This window comes from Poeciliopsis prolifica, unplaced genomic scaffold (genome assembly GCF_027474105.1).
Source record: "Poeciliopsis prolifica strain line A6 unplaced genomic scaffold, Auburn_PproV2 SCAFFOLD002, whole genome shotgun sequence".
NCBI classification, from domain to species: domain Eukaryota; kingdom Metazoa; phylum Chordata; class Actinopteri; order Cyprinodontiformes; family Poeciliidae; genus Poeciliopsis; species Poeciliopsis prolifica.
The window spans coordinates 13,350,641-13,369,469 of record NW_026562377.1 but is presented as its reverse complement, the minus strand read 5'-3'; the positions used below and the strand labels follow the sequence as shown (position 1 = coordinate 13,369,469).

Genomic DNA, 18,829 nt, shown 5'->3' with positions numbered 1-18,829 from the left:
TTTGATCAACAGTAATCACTTTTGTAAGTGTGGGGATTGTTTAAACACACAAGGAAAATACAATCATTTTAAAAACTCATTCGCCCTTCTGGATTTGTTATTCTGTTTTAGTATAGTGAGCAGAGACTTTGATCAATTTAAAAAGACTGTGTATAATTGCATGTGATGTCTTGATTTTCCCTTTTTACTAAATTAGCAAAGCTCTTAAAAACAGTTTTCCACAAGTTCATAACGGGATATTTGTGTGTTGAACTTTGAGGGAAGATATTAATTGAATGCATTTTGGAAAAGGCTGTAAATTAAAATGTGGAGAAAGGAAAGAGCTGTGCACAGTGGTGCAGTTGGTAGCACCATTGCGTTGCAGCAAGAAGGTCCAGGGTTTGATTCCTGGGCCGAGGTCTTTCTGCATGGCGTTTGCAAGTTCTCTCTGTGCATGCGTGGGTTCTCTTCAGGTACTCCAGCTTCCTCCTCTCGGTCCAAAAACATGACTGTCAAGTTAATTGGTCTTTCTAAATTCTCCCTAGGTGTGTGTGCATGGTTGTTTGTCCTGTTTGTCTCTGTGTTGCCCCGCGATAGAGTTGATGATCTGTCCAAGGTGACCCTGCCTCTCGCCTGGAATGCTAGCTGGAGATAGATAGACACCAGTAACTCTCAGAGGCTCTTGATGTGAAACATGATGACTATAGCTTTCAAATACTCACATTTCTCTCTGAACCTTTGGTTTATAAAAGTTAAGGGCTTCAGGCAACTTTTAACTTCACTCCAACAAATTTAAAAAGGATTTGAAGCAGGATATCTTGATTCAAATGAATGAAACAAGCATTTGTTGCTGTTGCATTCATTTCTGTTCCTGCAAGGGAGCTGCTTAGCAGCAAATAAATCTCAAAGTGAACTCATCCGCTTTCCATGTGTGAATGAAGAAATATCCACCTTTTGGCCTGACGTATTCACAACTTTCACCTTATAAAACGTTTTTATTTCAAATGCCTTTTATTTAATAAAACAACCGTCCAGGCAGTAATACACAATGTGCAAATAAAGTATTTCAAAGTGGGGTGCATTGGTAGATGATGGGTTCCATATTCAATTTGCATTGAGCGATGCTTGATGGTCCACTGAATAAGACACCAAAACTGGCACAGAGTGTTTATTACGCAGTCCTAATACATTTTTTTTTACCAGCAGCTGGCAACCAGACCAAAAGAAAATAACAACAAAAAAATAAAATAAAACGAACATATTACAAAACTAAAAGGCAAGAAAACAATCCAGGAAAAATATATAGAATACTTTAATACTTCTTCCACATAATATCACCACTTAAAAAAAAACATTCAAAAATCATAGTCAACGAGGCATCTTTAAGGAAACGTATTTGGAAATTAATTTAAAGATATTTAATGATAATAAAAAACAACAACATTTCAGTATCGGTTTTGTGAGTGAGTCAGTCAGCACGTCGTTGGATCGGGGAATTCAGCTGAGCGCGTGGGAGGGCCACGCCCTCCGCGTCAGCGGCTCTGAAGGCGGCTTTAAGGTGAAGATCCGGCCGCTCGGTCTTCACTGTCGTCCCGAGGCTCATCGCTGTGAACTTCCCTCTCTGTGCAGCTGCCAGGAACAGCAGCTCTGCTGCAATGCTTCATCACACGGCGCGCCAGGTTTCGCAACTCTGACTCTCCTGACGCAACGCGCTCACTGCACAGGTAAAAACTCACCTGTTTGATTGTGTTTCTCCTTATTTAAATGCGCTGTAGTTTAAAACAAACAAACAAAAGAACAACAGCAACCTTTTTTCTTGTTTTCTTAAATATTTTTTATGGTTCTGGTTGGATTTGTTCTCCTCTAACCGGGTTTAATGGACCTGGCCGGACCCAGAGCTGTAAAGTTGCGTAACAAAACCTCAGAAAGCCTCGCGTTTGATCCTGGCTGGACTGACAGGTTGAAATGCGTTTTTCAGCAAGATGTGGACGCCTGACTCTATTAACGCAGCGCACAGCCCGATGGCAGTGATTATCTCATTGAACTTTACTAATTACACTAGTAACTATCTAGTAACTTTCTGTTTCAGAGTTAAATCTGTTGACGGCACATTGGTCTGATGACCTGATCTGGCCTGTTGCCTGAATTCCTCAAATATGATCCTTGCAAAGTATTTTAAGTGAAAGGTTCATCAGCTGAGTAGAGTCAATATATATTTTTTGGATTGTCTAATGTTAGAGACTCCAGTTGCACTCTAAACATTATTATTCAGTAATCATAAACTGCAGACATTTTCTGATTTGTCATTTATGCATTATCCTACTTCATCTTTTCCTTTTACAGGCTGGTCCACAAAATGGCTCAGAATAACTGTTACTATGATAAGACCATGGAGTTCTTCTACGACAGAGTCGGTACGAGACAAGGGTTGAACAGCACCATGCTCATCACCGTCCAAGTGGTCGGCTCCACCTTCTGCATCTTCATCCTGGTCGCTAACTCCATGGTAATCGCTGCCGTCATAACCAATAAGAGGTTCCATTACCCCTTCTACTACCTTCTTGCCAACCTGGCTGCCTCAGACTTCCTGGCAGGCATCGCCTACGTGTACCTCATGTTCAACACGGGCGACGTGTCGCCAACATTGACTATTAGCGAGTACTTCTTCCGCCAAGGACTTCTGGACGTCAGTCTCTCGGCGTCTCTGGCCAACCTCCTCGTCATCGCTCTGGAGCGCTACATTTCCGTCATGAACTGGAAGGTCCACAGCAACCTGACCAAGAGGAGGGTGACCCTGTTGATCGTCCTGGTGTGGAGCATCTCCATCTTTATGGGGGCGGTGCCCAGCATGGGCTGGAACTGCATCTGCAGCCTGGAGAGTTGCTCTGAGATGGCTCCCATCTTCAGCAGGAGCTACCTGGTTTTCTGGTCCGTCTCCAACCTGATCATTTTTGTTGCCATGGTGGCAATCTACATGAGGATCTACACTTACGTCAAGAGGAAGACGACGATGCTGATGTCACACACCTCCAGTTCCCTCAACCGCAAACGGACGCCAATCAAGCTCATCAAGACGGTCATGGCTGTGCTCGGTAAGTGCTGCCCGGGAAAGAGGCTCCGGGTTTATTGGGATAGTTTGGAAGGGAGGTTCTTTTAGAAGGTCCATATAATGTATAAACATATATTAGTTTAAATGCAAACATGGTGATGACATTACGCGTTCAGAAACTAGGTTTAGATACACCGATATTATATTGTTGAAACTGGAGTTGTTTTGGGACAATAGAGGTCTGCTTTGGTCAGATAAATGATGATTTTTAGCATCTACGACAAACTAATCTGGATTTATTCTAGATGGAAATTCCAGGTGAATTATCTATGCAGGTAAGATAAGAACAGTGGATAATCTGATCACAGTACCTCAAATGAAAACTCTAAAGCAGGGATCTGCAGTTGCAGTCCTCAGGTGTCGTGTCCTGCAACCTTTTGATGCCTTTCCTGCTCCAACACACCTGAGTCAAGAGGCTGGTTTAACTCCTGGGCATGTGAGCAAGTCAAGGAGAATGCCTGCTGATTCTGCAGGGATGCATCCAAACGTTTCCGGACAGCTTACCTTGAAGACTGGAATTACCCATCCCTCCTTTTAACTCTTCGCAACATCTCTTTACAGTATTGTTTTTTTTATTTTCTTTCTCAGTATGAATGAATACCTCCTAATTTAAAATTCTTTAACACAAAACATAAAGCAGCCTGCGAAACGTTGCAGATACAAACAAAAGACAAATTGAGATTTAATGAGATCAATGTGAGTCACTGATTTCTTTAGTTTCGTTTTTAGTTTTGTACTGCAAAACAACTAAAGGTTGAAATCTAAAGTAACTGAATAGTTCTGATGTGTGTGTTAGGATATGGATTCACATCTGAACAACAACTCAAATCCTGATGTTTGAAGTGTCCTCTGTATATTCATGCTGAATCCAGGTTTAGGACTTCAGCAGGTCATATAACAAACAGACCCTGTTTCATGGCACGCCCCTGATTCCAAAGCACCCGCATCCAAAGCTCACACGGTTACACCATTACTGCAGCGCTGCCTCGGTTCGGTGCCTGGCATATCAAAGGCTTCTGATGAAGTCGTCTTTGTGTGACACAGACCAGATAAAAGGAATCCAGGTATCACGAGGTATCAGATTTGCTTAAAAAGAATCCAGCCAGACTGCCGAGCAAACTGTTGTGACACTTATTAGCTTGGATTTGACTTTTGTTTGTTCCTGTTGTTTGAAATCTGGAGCAAACTTCAATGCTGCTTTGGTGAAATATTTTTATCTCAGCATTTTCAGTTTTCGTCCAACTGCAAACATACACAAGACGGTTGTTGTGTCTCCTCCGCAGAAAACACTCTGTAATTTGGGCCGTCCTCTTCTTCCGTCCACACGGCTCCATACGGTGCTGTATGGTACATAAGAGCTGTTTGCCTGTATACACCCTTTATTTCAAGCGGCCGTGTAATTATCCTCTACGCGAGCAGGCTGCGGCACGGCCTGTGTGGCCAGCCGTCGGCCACAACGCATTGGCCTTCAGCGAACGTCCCCAACTCCGAGAAAAGCAAAAGTTATACTTTAAGACTCTGGCAATTGTTTTCAGATGCTACTCAGTAGAAGTTTGTGTGTGTGTGTGTGTGACTTAGCGGGGCTCGATTTCTGTCTGTTTGCTCACCTTAAGGCTCGGTATAAAATAAACTTTGCTCAGTGCATCATTTCAATACGCCGTAACATTCAATTCATAATTCGATTTCTCCATATCTTACAAATAGACAAATAAAGGATAAAGAAAAGAGTAATAAAGGGGGAGAGTAGTAAAAACCTTTGTTCTCAACATGAAGTCTTTTGCTCAACCGGAGGAACCAGTTCAGGATGCTGGCTTTGTTCATAGAAGACTGAAATGAATTGAAGGTACTGGAAATCTACAGCAGGTACAACTCTGGAGCAGGACGCTTCTCCAGTGCATTTCTACGACCTCACAGTCGTATGATCTGGTGCATATATGCTTTAAACTCTATTAAGTAGATGGAAATCGTCAGAAAGGTTGGACTTATACATAAATTGAAACTTGTTCCAGCACAACTTATTCAACTATCAGATTTATAAATAATAAAAGCAACAAGCATTCAGAACTTGTCCATAAAAAAAATCCTTCCTTTTGTCAGCGGTAGAGCAGAGCCAAGCCCACTTTCAAACAAGCGACTCAATCTGTTCATGGACTCTTAAAGAAGGTCACCTTTTTTTGTCTTAGACTATCAAAACGGAGCAAAGCTTTGGCGTATCTAGCCTAAACATACTTTTCAAATGTAAAAGCTAAACTTTAATGGTCCTCTTGATCTCCTCTGTCTGCTTTGTGCAGAAGCAAACAAAGCAAAGTGAGCTGCAGCAGTGACTTGCATCTATGTTTACAGAAACGCTGGCAGTGCAGGCAAGTCACCGCCTGCAGCTTCCTCCCTCTGCAACTTGTGTCCCAACACGCTTGCAGTAAATGTCTAATTTTCTTTTTCAGTGTCATGGCGAGTTAAAGGCAGATAGAGTCTGAATAAGGAGATTAGCTGCAAACCAGGACACACCTTTTTTTTCATATAAAGGAATGAGTTGCAGTTATGTCACAGAAAGATAAGGAAGTTTTCCATACAAAAGGGGAGTGTTGGATTGCAGAAAAACTAGCGTGTATGGTTGCTTTACACGCAGACGGGGCAGACAATTGTTCTGTGCATCACTGAGATGCATGAATCAGAGGTTTTGTGGCCAGGTTCCCATCAGCATATTTTGTAAAGATCTGATAGATCAGTTTAGAGGTTAGCAGACTGATTCCTTTTAGAAGAACTATAAATAACCATTTTTAAATTTAAACTTGAACTGAGTCTTTTACAATCAAATGTTAATACCAAAATGAAGCCTTTATGGCCTAAAAACAGCCCGAAGCTTCAAATAAAATCCAACTAAGAAGTTTTACAGCACTTCTCAGATTATTAGCTAAGCATAATTAAATTAGAATAATATAAAATTGTTTATCACTCAGGCATACAGGTGCCTGAAAAGCCTTTCTGTGGTGATAGATTATTTTCAAAATTTCTATGTAATTTCTGTCGCATTGTGTTTGAGAAAATAAAATTAATGTAGCTCTGCAGTTAAACAGTATTTCACTATTATTTCAGAAATAAAAGCAACATAACAGAATTAAAACATTATATTAACCTGTAGTTAGCATCCAATTAGAGCACTTAATGCTGCAAGCATGACTAAATGTGCATTCTCTGCAAGATTTTACGAGCCAACATGTCCAATTCCAGCATGTTGCTTAACACACTCTGAAACCTCAAAGGATAAATCAGCAACTTTGCCTCTTATCAGCCCAAAATGCAGAAATCCCTTTACAGAAACCGCACTTTCCTTCTCAGAAGTTCCTAATGCATGTTGCTCTTCCTCTGAAGTGAAATATTTATCCCTCAGTGATACTGAAATGAGCATAAATCTTTCACACTGAAGAGTGTTTTTGTCTGTCTCATGTGATGAATTCACTGATCTGGAAGAAAAGATTGGACGTTTATTTTCAGGTCATCTGATCTTTAATTGGGCTTGGTGCAATGAGAGAAAATTCTTGCCAGTCTTCACCCGTTTTCTTGTGGGTCTTTCATTTTAAGAAAGTGTTTACTTCAGCTTTAATATGTTGCAAAAAACATTTTTAGTGACTCCTGGCATTGATAAAATGTCTCTGCTTATCAAGAAATAAGTTAAATAAAAGCAACTAAAAAGCTCAACAGTTTAAAATCAACCAGTGACTTATGACGGCTCCCAGTATATTATGATGCACCACTTTTGCACGTTTTACAAAAACTGTCTATTCTATTTGTTTATGCTGCATTTTAGAGTTTTAATTTCCTCTTTGAACTGACAAATATTGCAGTTGCTTTTCATATTTCATTATTTGTTTGAGTTACTTCTGGAAGTTAAGCCTTCCAGCTCTTATCAGTCCAAACATTGAAAAATTCATTCAGAAAACAGTTTTTTGCTCATTCAGAGATGTATGAATTGTGAAACTATATTACATTAACACAAGTGCAGGGAATGTAGAATTTACGACTTGCGCACGTTTATGATAATAATTGCTGTTTCTGTTTTTAGGAGCCTTTGTGATCTGCTGGACTCCCGGTCTGATTGTCATGCTCTTGGACGGCCTTCACTGTCAGGACTGTAATCTGAAGAAACTGAAGAGCTTGATGCTGCTTTTGGCTGTTGCCAACTCCGTCATGAACCCCTGCATTTACTCCTACAAGGACGAGGAGATGTGGACAACGTTCAAAAACCTCATGCGTTGCATCGGAAACGGCACGCGGCGACAGCGGTCGACGCGCGCCAACGCCAAGCCGCTGAGCTCCAGTCAGGACGCGAGCACGACTCCGCCGGCCTCAGAGGAAAGAAAAAGTGATGACAACGGATCGCTCGATTCGTGAAACATCGTCTTGCGGTAGATTTTGCAGAACTGCTCTCCCAGCTGCACACATGGAAACGTTGTGAAGACTCTGCCGACTCAGACAAAGACAGTTCATCTGTGGCGGTTCTCCATGGATTTTCCTCCGCTTGAAGACACTCTGCAGACCATCTGGTCAAATAAAAAGAGATACGGTGACGTTATGCACTACTAAATTCTCTAACGGCTGTAAAGATGTCCTGTTTTACTAGGGTTTCATCCATTTGGGCACATTACTCCAATCCTTGTGTAATGGGAGATTTATTGCAGTTTCATCGTGTTTTCTATCGGTGTCATCAGATCTGTGACTCATCTTAAGAGAGGGTGATGCTGCGCCCCAGTGATTGATGAAGTAGGTGCATTCAAACATTTTGAACCCTGAAGTGTAAAAGTTGTACGAAGCAGGATGTTCTTTGTTGATATTTGTAAATAGATTTTATTATAATTTTTTTTTTTTTTTACTGCATGTGTATTTAAAAACTATAATGGAGGATTTAGAATGAAATATGCTTGGGCAGGGCTGAATTTTAAAGTTATGTGTTTGTGTAAATGACGTAAACTGCTGTAAAGGAACTCTATACTTGAACATAGTATAAGAAGATTTTTCTTAAATACCCCTTTTTTATACCTCTTGATCCATCTCCTCTTTTTTTTTTATTACTCATGGAAACAGAAACTTCCTGTTAAAGAACCTGATGAAGACAAACATGCTTTTCTGCACCATTAAAAAAAAAAAACGCCTCACCTCCCTGCAACACACTGGATTCCTGCAATAGATTCAGCTGATACTGTTTTTAGCATTGAGGAGGGTAAGACAGTGAATCCCTCTCCACACAGACAGTTACACAAACCACTGCAAGCTGGCCACCTCGCTAAACCCGCGGCAGAGTTCAACTGACTTTTTATTAAATGTGTTTATGCCAGCACTGCTGTAAAGAAACCCTTCATCATCAAAGCTATTTGAATCTTTTCTTTGGCTTCAGCTTTATAAAGCTGCTCAGCTGAAAGATTTGAAGCTCCAATAATTAAGCGGAGATTACCCATGCTCGTTCCACTCTGACCTTTGGACTTGTCAAATAATCAACCGACTTGCATAACTTCTCTGATTATTCCTTCATGTGAAATATTTCACTTTGAACTGTGCTTTGTTAATAAAAACTTTTCATGTAGAAGTAGAGCGCCATAATTTAGTGTCTTGATAGAAAGAATGACATTTCCACATTAAAGGATAAAGCTGTATGCAGTCACTTGTTGCACCAAGAGCAACTATTATTGCTTGGATGTCATGTTATGCAGAACTGCTCCTTGCAGGCTTCTGGCCCACTTTTTTATAGCCTGAATTTGTATTTTATACCATATAAATGTGTAATAGACCTGAAAACTAGAACACACCATGCATGCCTGTGCTGTAGATTAGTGGAATACAATTATTGTCTTCATTTAGATGGTTTCCTTGTCCAGTATACTTCATCTTGGATGAACATGAATCCATGCTGGGGTTCATAATGACCTCTGTTGGAGCAAAAACACATCTAAAAAACTGAGGATCTGAATTGTAGAGTTTGGGATAAAATAGATTTTCATGTTTTGTTGAGACAATGATTGCCTTCATGTACTTTTTGTTATATTAAAAAACAAACAAACAAACAAAAAATGATACTTTGAGAGAATTGATTATGAGAAAAGAACCTGCTGATGTATTGATGTCGACTTTTTATACATTTCACAAAATTGCTGTTTCCAAATCTTATTGGGCTTCCCTTGTTTGACATTAAAATATGGATTTACAAATCAACTCATTTCTGAAAGTGGTTTATTTGTCCAATGTCCTTCTATAATCCAGACTAATTCTTTTATGAACAAAATGAGATTTTGGCACCTATTAAATTTATTTACAGTGCAAAATTATCTTTGCCCTCTCTACCTTTTTCTGCTCATTACTAGAGGAATCATGTGCTATTTAAGTGTTATTGATCAAACTGTTATTTGATTTTGTTTCATGTGACGAAGATGATATTCTTTCTCTTGCCAAATAATGCAGTTAATAACATCTGCTATCATAAACAACACCATCTTCACATTTAAAAGGAACAATTCAAGTTTGTGCAAATCGTGAGTCTGGTTGCTTGTTCAGTTGAGTTTATTACAAATAAAAGTTTTGGTGAGACATTTAGCATAGAAGCAGACAAGTTTATTTCCGTGATAATCCAGGGCGCTCCCTACTTGGCTTAGAAAACTATAAAGACTCGAAAGTCATTTAAAGTTACAATTATATATTATATTTCTGGCTGGATGATTATTCTCAGAACCCCAATGTTGACACTCCAGTTGAGAATCACAAATTATCTTTGTATAAGTGGCATTTAGAATCAATAATTAACTCACTGGTAATCACACTAATATATTTTATAATCATCTAAGTAAAGAAGCAAAATATAACATCAACAAACATGAACTCTAGCCACCAGAAGGGTAATTGCAAATGTTCACTGCAATGCAAACATTATAAACGAATGCTTACAGCGTTATTATCCCCAGGAAAATCAAACTTTATCAACACAATGTGTAGATTTGAACGCTGAAATTAAAGGGAAATGTTTGGGGTAAATGAGGAATACAGAAAGAACTTGCTTTAACAGTCCAGTAACAAAATATGTAAAAATATCAACAACTGTGTATTAATGAACTACTTACAGATAAAATAGAATTAAATAAATACCCCCAAGTCTGGCTGGCTTTAAAATGTAGAACAAGTAATTCCAGAATATATTTATTTATTCTTTACTGGAAGTTGGAAGATCCGGCTGAGTTTGACGTCAGTCCAAATGAAGAAGTCACAATTTCAACATAAAGGTTGTTTGCAACGCAAACATCACTTTTAATTTGTTCAGTTTAGAGTTGCAGAGACCACATTCAAAATTGACTTTAGACGCACTCTTTCACGTGTGTCCAGTAAAATAAACATTTTGCCACCGTAGCTTTCTGCTGCCATATGTTATGTCACATCTAGGGTTAGTCAGACTTGGAGGGCGTTCCATTTGATTTTTTCCTACTGGGAAAGGTGGAATTTTCCAGTTCTGAGCACAACTGGAACATAGCATCGCTACCTGGTGTTTTAACCAGAGAAAGAACTAAAATACATAGGACAGTGCGACTTGAGGAACTTTGGACACCCCTGGGATAAAGGGATATTCAGCAGGATGAATGCCAAACGTTAAAGGAGACAATGACTTCAAAACCAGGCTTAGATAATAAACTGATAAGACACACCTTACTTTTGCCCTGGGTATGTCGGTGTAGACTTTCAGTCACGAGGACAAAAGACATATTTCCTCTCTGAAGAAAATGTATACATTTCCTCCAAAATGTTTCTTCAGTTAGAGAGATTGTTCAGAACTGAAGAAGCCCTTTAATTTTAATTGTATGAGGAGAGAAACTTGTTCAAAGAACAGGAGAAACAATCCAGCTGCTTTTGATTTATACTCATTTTTGGCTCTGCTTTTGTTCTGCCGCCTGTTAACGAACAGGACTGGACCCAGGAACTGCAGTCCTCAACCTGAAACACTGTCAACAATTTATCTCACTGTAACCCGTCTGCTTCTACCGCAATCGCATGAAAGCAAAAATAAAGAACTCTTTCTGGAACTTCATGTGTAAAATATGCTGAAGCAACAACTGGCTACGGTGAATAATGATGCAACTTAATTTCAAATAAGTGGATCAGATCTGGATATTCCAAGGAGCTTCTCTGATTGATTCTCATTCTGTGTTGTCTGACTGACATTACAAACTGCAGCCTCGTCAAGGGGGAATTTAGGTCACTTTTAAGGAAAATAATGTAACTGTGAAAAACAAACCTAGATATAATACCACTCGATTCTAAGAAATATTCTGGACTGGAAAAGCCAAAATTGAATCCTCAAAACGTAACGCCTGATCATGGATTAATTCTGAGTTATTTCAAAAGTTTACTAAATTCCAAACCACCAAAACACGATTCAACTTAAAACATTTTTAAAGTGTTTTCACATCATAGCGACTTCCAGGATGTAAAAACAACATCTCAACAACAAAGTTTGTGGAATAAAATATTATGTCACGATGTAGAGATTTCCACTAGCCTTGATAAGAAGAGGAAAAAAGTGGATCTTTATATGTTTTTCATGACTCGCAGTGGTTTAACAGGAATAAGGACCTTTTGAGAGCTTGTTAACATTATGCTGCGCTTCATTCAGGTTAAAAGAATGATTTTGAGTTCAACATGATTGATTGGATTCTTGTTTTACTACGGTCACTTTACCGGGGGCATCAAACTCCAGTTCTCAAGGGACTGTGTCCTGCAACTTTTAGATGTGCTTCTGCTGTGTCTGAATAGAATAATTAGGTCATTAGCGAGGCTCTGGAGAACTGATCTTTCCAAAGAGGAGGTAGTTAAGCCATTTCATTCCAGAGTTTTGGACCTGTGGCACATCTGGAAACAGCCGGACGCCGGCCCTGGAGGACTGGAGTTTGACACCTGTGCTTCAGACAATTACAAATTTCCTCTTTATTGAGTAGAATATAATAGAATATACTTTATTGATCTCCATGGGGAATTTGCTGTTTGTTGAAAGCTACTCCATCTCAGGTAATAAATACAAAGTTTGTCAAATGTATATGTACCTAAAAATGATTTAAAAATAACTGGATATAAATTAATAAATACATAAATGAAATGAAACTGAAATAATAAACGCATTAAACTGTGTATCAAACTTTTTTCTTTAACAATATCAAGATTCAAATTTTCTTCCTCTAAATATCTTCAATCTGATACCTGATACACCAAGTACAGCAGAACAACTACAGGATGTGAAAAGTCAACGTTAAAAAGTATTTTATTCATAGTCTCTTCACTTTTTGCAGGAATCCCTTTTCTAATTGTAAACCTATGAAACGTAGTACTGTTCTTTGTCATTACAGATCCACAAACCTTTTCATTTTCCTTTCTGTAACCTGTTTCACGGCATCAGGCATCAATCTTTTGTAACGAGATTCCATTTAACCTGTCGGGTGAATTCCCAGATGTGTACACCCTAATCAGACTGCAAGAAGTGGCACAACAACAGCAATGTTTTGTCTGTTCCTCTGGTGTTGTTCAGTAAGCAAGAAAAGGAGAAAAAAGTGTGTTTTCATCATTATCACAGCAGAAAGGATGACAGTAAAAACTGACTGATTTGAATTCTTGACTTGATATTTTTCCTCATGAAAGTTCAAGGAATTCGTAAAAACTGGCAAGCAGCCAGGTGCAGGTCTAGGAAGCACAGAGGCCAGGAAACGACAACAATAAAGATGTAATATTGTAATATAAAGCCATTTTCACCACCCTGATATGGGGCAAAGAGAACTTCATAAAGTGGTAAACCTATTTTCGTGGTTTACTTTCACTTTCCTAAATATCATCCATGTTCATATCACAATAAGAATAAATCATCTCCTGCGAGAAAACATCAAGAATTTATTTGAACTAAAACTAATTTGCTGTTGAAACAAAAGAGGCAGATTTTTTATTTTTACAAAACCATTCTTATTTTCTTTTCCAACTTGTTTATTTTAATTTGTGCTACTGTTGTCTATTTTTTTTCTATCTCATATCTTGAATTATTTGTAAAAATGTAAGTTCAGCTGCATTGATCACTGGCTTCTTCCTTTATTCCAACTTTCTTTCTCTTTCAGGCTCTCTGCTCAGATGTTAGAGTCTGTGTTTCTATCCGAAATGAAGTTCTACTTCTTGTTCTTCTGTATCACAGAAAGTACTCCTTGATCAGTGCTTCTGTTTCTTTTTGTCATGTTTTCTGTCATTTCTCATCTAAGCAGATGGCCACTTGATTCTGCTGGACGTTTCTTGCTGCTGCTGAAGGGGAGTTTTCCGTTGTCACCTCATACTTACTGAGAATGATGAATGAGCAGCTACATTCTCTTTAGGGAGGAATGAATCCTGCAAGTCACTGATTCCCTGCAATCTGCTCATTTTCCTTAGATATGAAACTTTTTAATCAGTTTCAATAATAAACTTACCACACTGTTTAACTAGAATCAGCTGTATTGTATGTACTTTACTTTGAATCTGTCTGTGTGATTGGATTGAATTACATTGTTTTCTGAAGTTCAGTGAGATGATGTGTTGTGAATTTGTGCTATGCTGTCTAATTACAATTGAATTGAATATAATAATAATAATCATCATCATCATCGGCTACTCAGTGCTGCAGTGGTTAGCAACGTCACATTGCTGTCAGAAGGTCACACAACTATTAATAATAATAAGACTATTAGCAATATTAAACATAAAAATGTGCAACAGGATGAACAAAAAGAGTGAACAAGATATAGAATTTACTTCTGATGCCAGTTTTAAGGCTACTGAATTCAGTTAAATAGTTTGAATATTTCTATAGATCTTGAGTTTCATGGCAGCAAACCAACAAGTGATCGCGGGAGGAGAAGAACAAGCCGATCCACAAATTAGTACTGAATGTATCTGCTGAGTTCACTGGCTTGAGTTATGATCCTTTCTGCAGAACCATGAAAGACTGAGACACATGATTCAGATAAGAGAAAATTCAGGCGACTTTGACCTGTAGAAAAATAAGTGAAGTTATAAATAATTGCACTTTTGTTTTCAGAAAAAACACATATTGCATTGAGCTGCAAAATCACAGTTTCATCCATCAATATTCATTTCTCTTGTATCTGCAAATGTGAAAAAACTTCATATGGTTTAAATTATGTCCAAGCTGTTTGGATGGAGCTCTTTGGATCCTCTGAAGAGAAATCTGTAGACCTGGCGTGACTGCTGCCTGCCACTCTGGTTTTGCTTACCCAAAAATATGAGCCGTAAACTGCACAGAGAGGCAAACTTTCTTCTTCTGCCCTGCTGTAATTACACATTCTTGGGCAACCAGTTAAATTGTACAGATGTACAGAAATGTTGCATTTCGGTTTGCTTTGAATTTTAGAGCAAACATATGTGAGCAAAAGTTAAAAAAAATAATTAAATAAAAAAATCTTTACCATGAATTGGCGTGCAGAAACATTCCTGTAGGTTCTGAAAATGTGGAACTCAGATTAGTGACAAGTTCAAAGCTAAATCTGATTTTAGATCAACATCTTTCAGCTCAGTCACAAGTCTGTTTTGTGAACCATTTTTTTTCACAAACATACTAAGGTTAGTGGAAATCAGAAGTAGAAATGTGTACAGAATGAGATGATGCCTTCAGATGAAGCTCGGACCTGAGGATGATGCTGACAGTGACTAATCACTTTACTAAGTGCACTGGTTTATTTAACGATCAATACAGATCGTTAATAAGCAAACATATGACAGAAAGTCAAAAATGTGTTGAAAACAATTCAGATCCAGACAGCTTTATTAGCACAAATGGACAATTTCTTTGTAGTCCCATAAATTCCCCTGTAAAATGCGTCCACAAACTAAAATATACAAAACTATACTTCAAAACAACTAAAAGAACAAGAAACAACAAAAACACAAAATGAATACAGAGGAAATGAGGGAATTGAAGTGATTTAATGGTATTTAAGTTGTTGGTGCTCTACCAGCAGTAACTACGGATATTCTTGGATTTTAAATTCTGTGTCCTGCAGTTCACTTTGTAAAAATATCTATTTAATGTCAGAGGTCCCAGGAAGAAGAAATACCACCTCTGAATGCTCATCAAGACCACATCATATTTTTAAACGCTCAAGAGAATGAAATTAAAGAAACAGCATTGTTACCTTTACAGTTTGATGGGAAACTTAATCATCTAGCATCTTCCCAACTTGCATTATAAATGTATGCAGTAAGTCTGATACTTGAGGCATTGTACAGTAACTGTAAAGACAAATTTGAAATAGTTTTTGTGTTTGTGTTAAAGACTTGGCTTTGTCAACCTCGACTAGCACAGCATTTTTGTGTGATTCCAGGAATGTGGTTGCGACGGACGAGTGTCACAACGGCTCTGGATGTCATCATGAAATGACGCTCAGTCAGGTTCAATGTCTCATGCTGACAGTTTCCTCACCGTTTACCAGTCATGAACAAGACTTTCAGGTTCAGCTGAATTTGTGATCGTCATCAAAAGTCACTTCAGGTGTTGGCCTTAACTCGCAGTGCTCTTACTACAAGTGAAATACAAGCAAGCATTCGGCCATTTAAAAATGTGGAGAGGATCCACCATAATTTTAAGCAATGTGAACTTAAAATTAATATAAGTCAGGAAAAACATCTTACGTACATCTTTTGTATTACATTGAATAGCGTTTATTCGCTCTTTTTCATCTGTGTTCTGAGATTGTTTGAATGCTATAGAGTTACATGTCTGCAATATTGTGCAAAATCTTTCCACTTCCCTGGAAACGGGTGTCAACCAAAAGTAAGTGTTAAGTAAATACATATAGAGTTGAAAGGAAGTATTTGTATACAATGTGTAAAAAGACACTTAACCTCTTTTCCTCACTCTTTTACATGAAATTAAACTATACCTTGATCAGTTAGATAATCAAAATACTGAGAATGTCATTATCAGTAAAGTGAGTTTTGTACTGATATCGGCTGAAATGCCACTGATCGAGCAAAAGACTTGATTACAGTTAACAAAACCCAACCTATTGGTGAAATACAGGGCACCAGCCTCAGGCTGTGTTAGTGTTTTTCTATGTTATGTTCGTGAACTGGTAGTGTGTGAACCTGAGTTCACTGCTGCTGATTTAAAGGGAAACAATTTGTCTTAAAGTTCTACTGAAGAATAATTGTGAAATGATGAACATAAAAACAAATGTACAAAAGCAGGTAAAGAAAAGAAAAGAAAAAAAACTAACAAAAGCATGCAGACCAGACGACCTGAGGATGGGGAAGTGCTGGCATGCAGCAACAGGTCTGTCTGTCACTAACACAAAGACTTCACAACACAGTAAGTCTAATAAATGTAAAGATTTTCTGTTGCACATCAACACCCACACTAATGACTCATACTCTAACGTTTTTTTCTTCCACAGGCACAAACTCAACTTAATATCTTGTCGTGGGACGCAAGATTCCTGGCAGCACAAACTCTGCACAAACTACATGGTTTCATCTTTCACAGTAAATGCAGACACGTTTAATAACGAAAGTATTGAAATAGTTGAACTGAACTCTAAAGAAGAACAACTTCACCTGTGTGCATTAAGATTTTCTATCCATTAGCAACAACTTTGAAAATGCATTTTCTCAGGATTTTGAACTGACTTTACATAAAATCGCACATAAAGGTGAACTGATATACAGCTCTTCCAAAAAAAGAGGCATTTCTACTTTTCAGCATGCCTTTTTACTGGATCATATTCAATCCGCACATAGTTTTGCAATGGTTTTAAAGAAAAATGGCAAAAACAAAAAAACATGTCTCAAAACCTCATCCTTTTCTGCAGTGATAAGTACATGCTTTTAGTTCAAGCCGTTACATTTCAGTGTTTCGTCATTTGGTGAGGTAAACATTAACTCCAGCAATTTGTCTACAGGAAAAAGCATACAATGCAGAAGTTGTGTTTGAGTTTCAGTGTGCTGGAACCCAGGGAAACTATCTGCAATAAAACACTGACTGTGGAAAATCAACAAATTTCTTTGCTAATTTGTGGTGAAGATTTGTGGACTCATCTCCAGCTCTCTTGACTCTGATGTTCCTAAATGAAATCTGGTGCAGCAAATAGCCTTCAGAGGTTAGAAAAGACAGTCTATATGTGTACACTTTCTCCTTAGCATAAATACAGCTGTCCTGTCAAGACCGAAGAGAACATTATTGAATAAACATCATAAAGGCCAAGAAGCTCAGCAGACAGGCCAGGGGTGAAGTTGGGGAGCTGTTTAAAGCGGGGTAAGTTTAGAAAGCAATAACTTAAGCTTCCATCATGTCACAAAGCACTTCCATGTCTTAAACTTGAAATCAGAACCAGAATGGCACAGCTGCCACCGAGACATGGCTGTCAAGAAGACATGCAAAGCTGATAGAGACGTATCTCCAAAGACTGGCAGCTGTGACCTCAGATGTGGTTTAGAGAAATTCAGAAAAACTAAGTTGAAACTGCCACAGCTTTCTAGAGTGAAAACATTGTTTTACCCTGAGATGAAAATATCTAGAAAATCAAAAGCTCTGGTTTTACATGAGTTTTGATGCAAATTAATTTATGAATTTGTGAAAACATTGCTTGTGTTTAAAGACGTGTAAGTTTGAGGAGCAGAAAAGTTTGCCTTCACGTGTCTTTTTTCCATCAAGTTACTTCTTAATGTTATTAAAATGACATGTGTATGACAGCAACATCAGGTTGTCATACTCAGTACTAGACGCTATTCTGGAATCCAGTAGATATTTTGTTTTTCAAGTTGATAGATACAATGAGACGAGTGAAAAGCCGAGAATCTGCTGGAAACTTCAATTCCTTATTCAAATAACAAAGAGCTAAAGCAATTTAGCAGAAATTTTAACCCAAGTTCGTTGAAGGAGATGAAGGTTTTCATTTGTTGTTGACAGAGGTTCAAACACACAGCATGACTCACCAGATTTGCTTTTATACATCCACACTGCTTTAAGGACCCTACAATGTGACTCATAGCCAAAATTAACCATACAAACAAACACAATGCATAAGATTTTCAATGAATTAATGTCCTGTGGGAGAAGAAAGCTCAACCTACTAAGTGAACAAATATGAATCTACCTGCTTTCCTGGATAAACGTCTGTGTTTCATAATCTACTTGGAAAATCATTTCAGACATTGAAACTCCCACATGAGAGTCAGCAGGACATCCTATTTGTTCTGGGTGTGGAGTCTGCAAGGGTAATTAATTTCTCTGCTGTGTCCAACACATGAATTAGCTGTCTACTAGAAGGATGTTCTGCCTCCAGCAGCACAAAGAGTTTTTATGGGAAGCTTCACTTTCAAAACAGGACTGCTGGCGACTGCTGAGTGTGCAAAGTGTGCAAAATATCTCCAGCACAACAAGTGAGAGCTTTGGTCATTGTGTTACTTTCAGGTTTTTTCAGTATTTCACGTTGCATATACAGCTTTTATACTTTGAATCTGATACAGAAAAACAAGCCACATTGTACATCTGTAGCAAACACCAAATAATCTGCTTCTTTTCACTCTATAATTTCCTCTGTGGGTGGCTTCTTAAAGTCAGCCAGAGGAACACTCTGTTAGGACATACATAAGGTAGTTAAGATGTAAACTTAGCAAACTGTGTTCCATAGTTTCTGTTGAAAAGTGGCTGGGAAATAACAGATGTTTGCATGTTTGACTCAGAGCTTTTTA

At 38.2% G+C, this 18,829-nt stretch overlaps 1 protein-coding gene across 1 annotated transcript; it reads left to right on the top strand.

Annotated features, from left to right (window-relative positions):
* The first annotated feature begins 1,578 nt into the window (after positions 1-1,578).
* Positions 1,579-9,289, top strand: lpar3 (lysophosphatidic acid receptor 3). The gene is made up of 3 exons (XM_055057757.1): positions 1,579-1,703; positions 2,323-3,071; positions 7,149-9,289. The coding sequence occupies exons 2-3, from the start codon at positions 2,336-2,338 to the stop codon at positions 7,475-7,477; spliced, it is 1,065 nt and encodes a 354-aa protein (XP_054913732.1). The 5' UTR covers positions 1,579-1,703; positions 2,323-2,335; the 3' UTR covers positions 7,478-9,289.
* Positions 9,290-18,829: the final 9,540 nt, after the last annotated feature.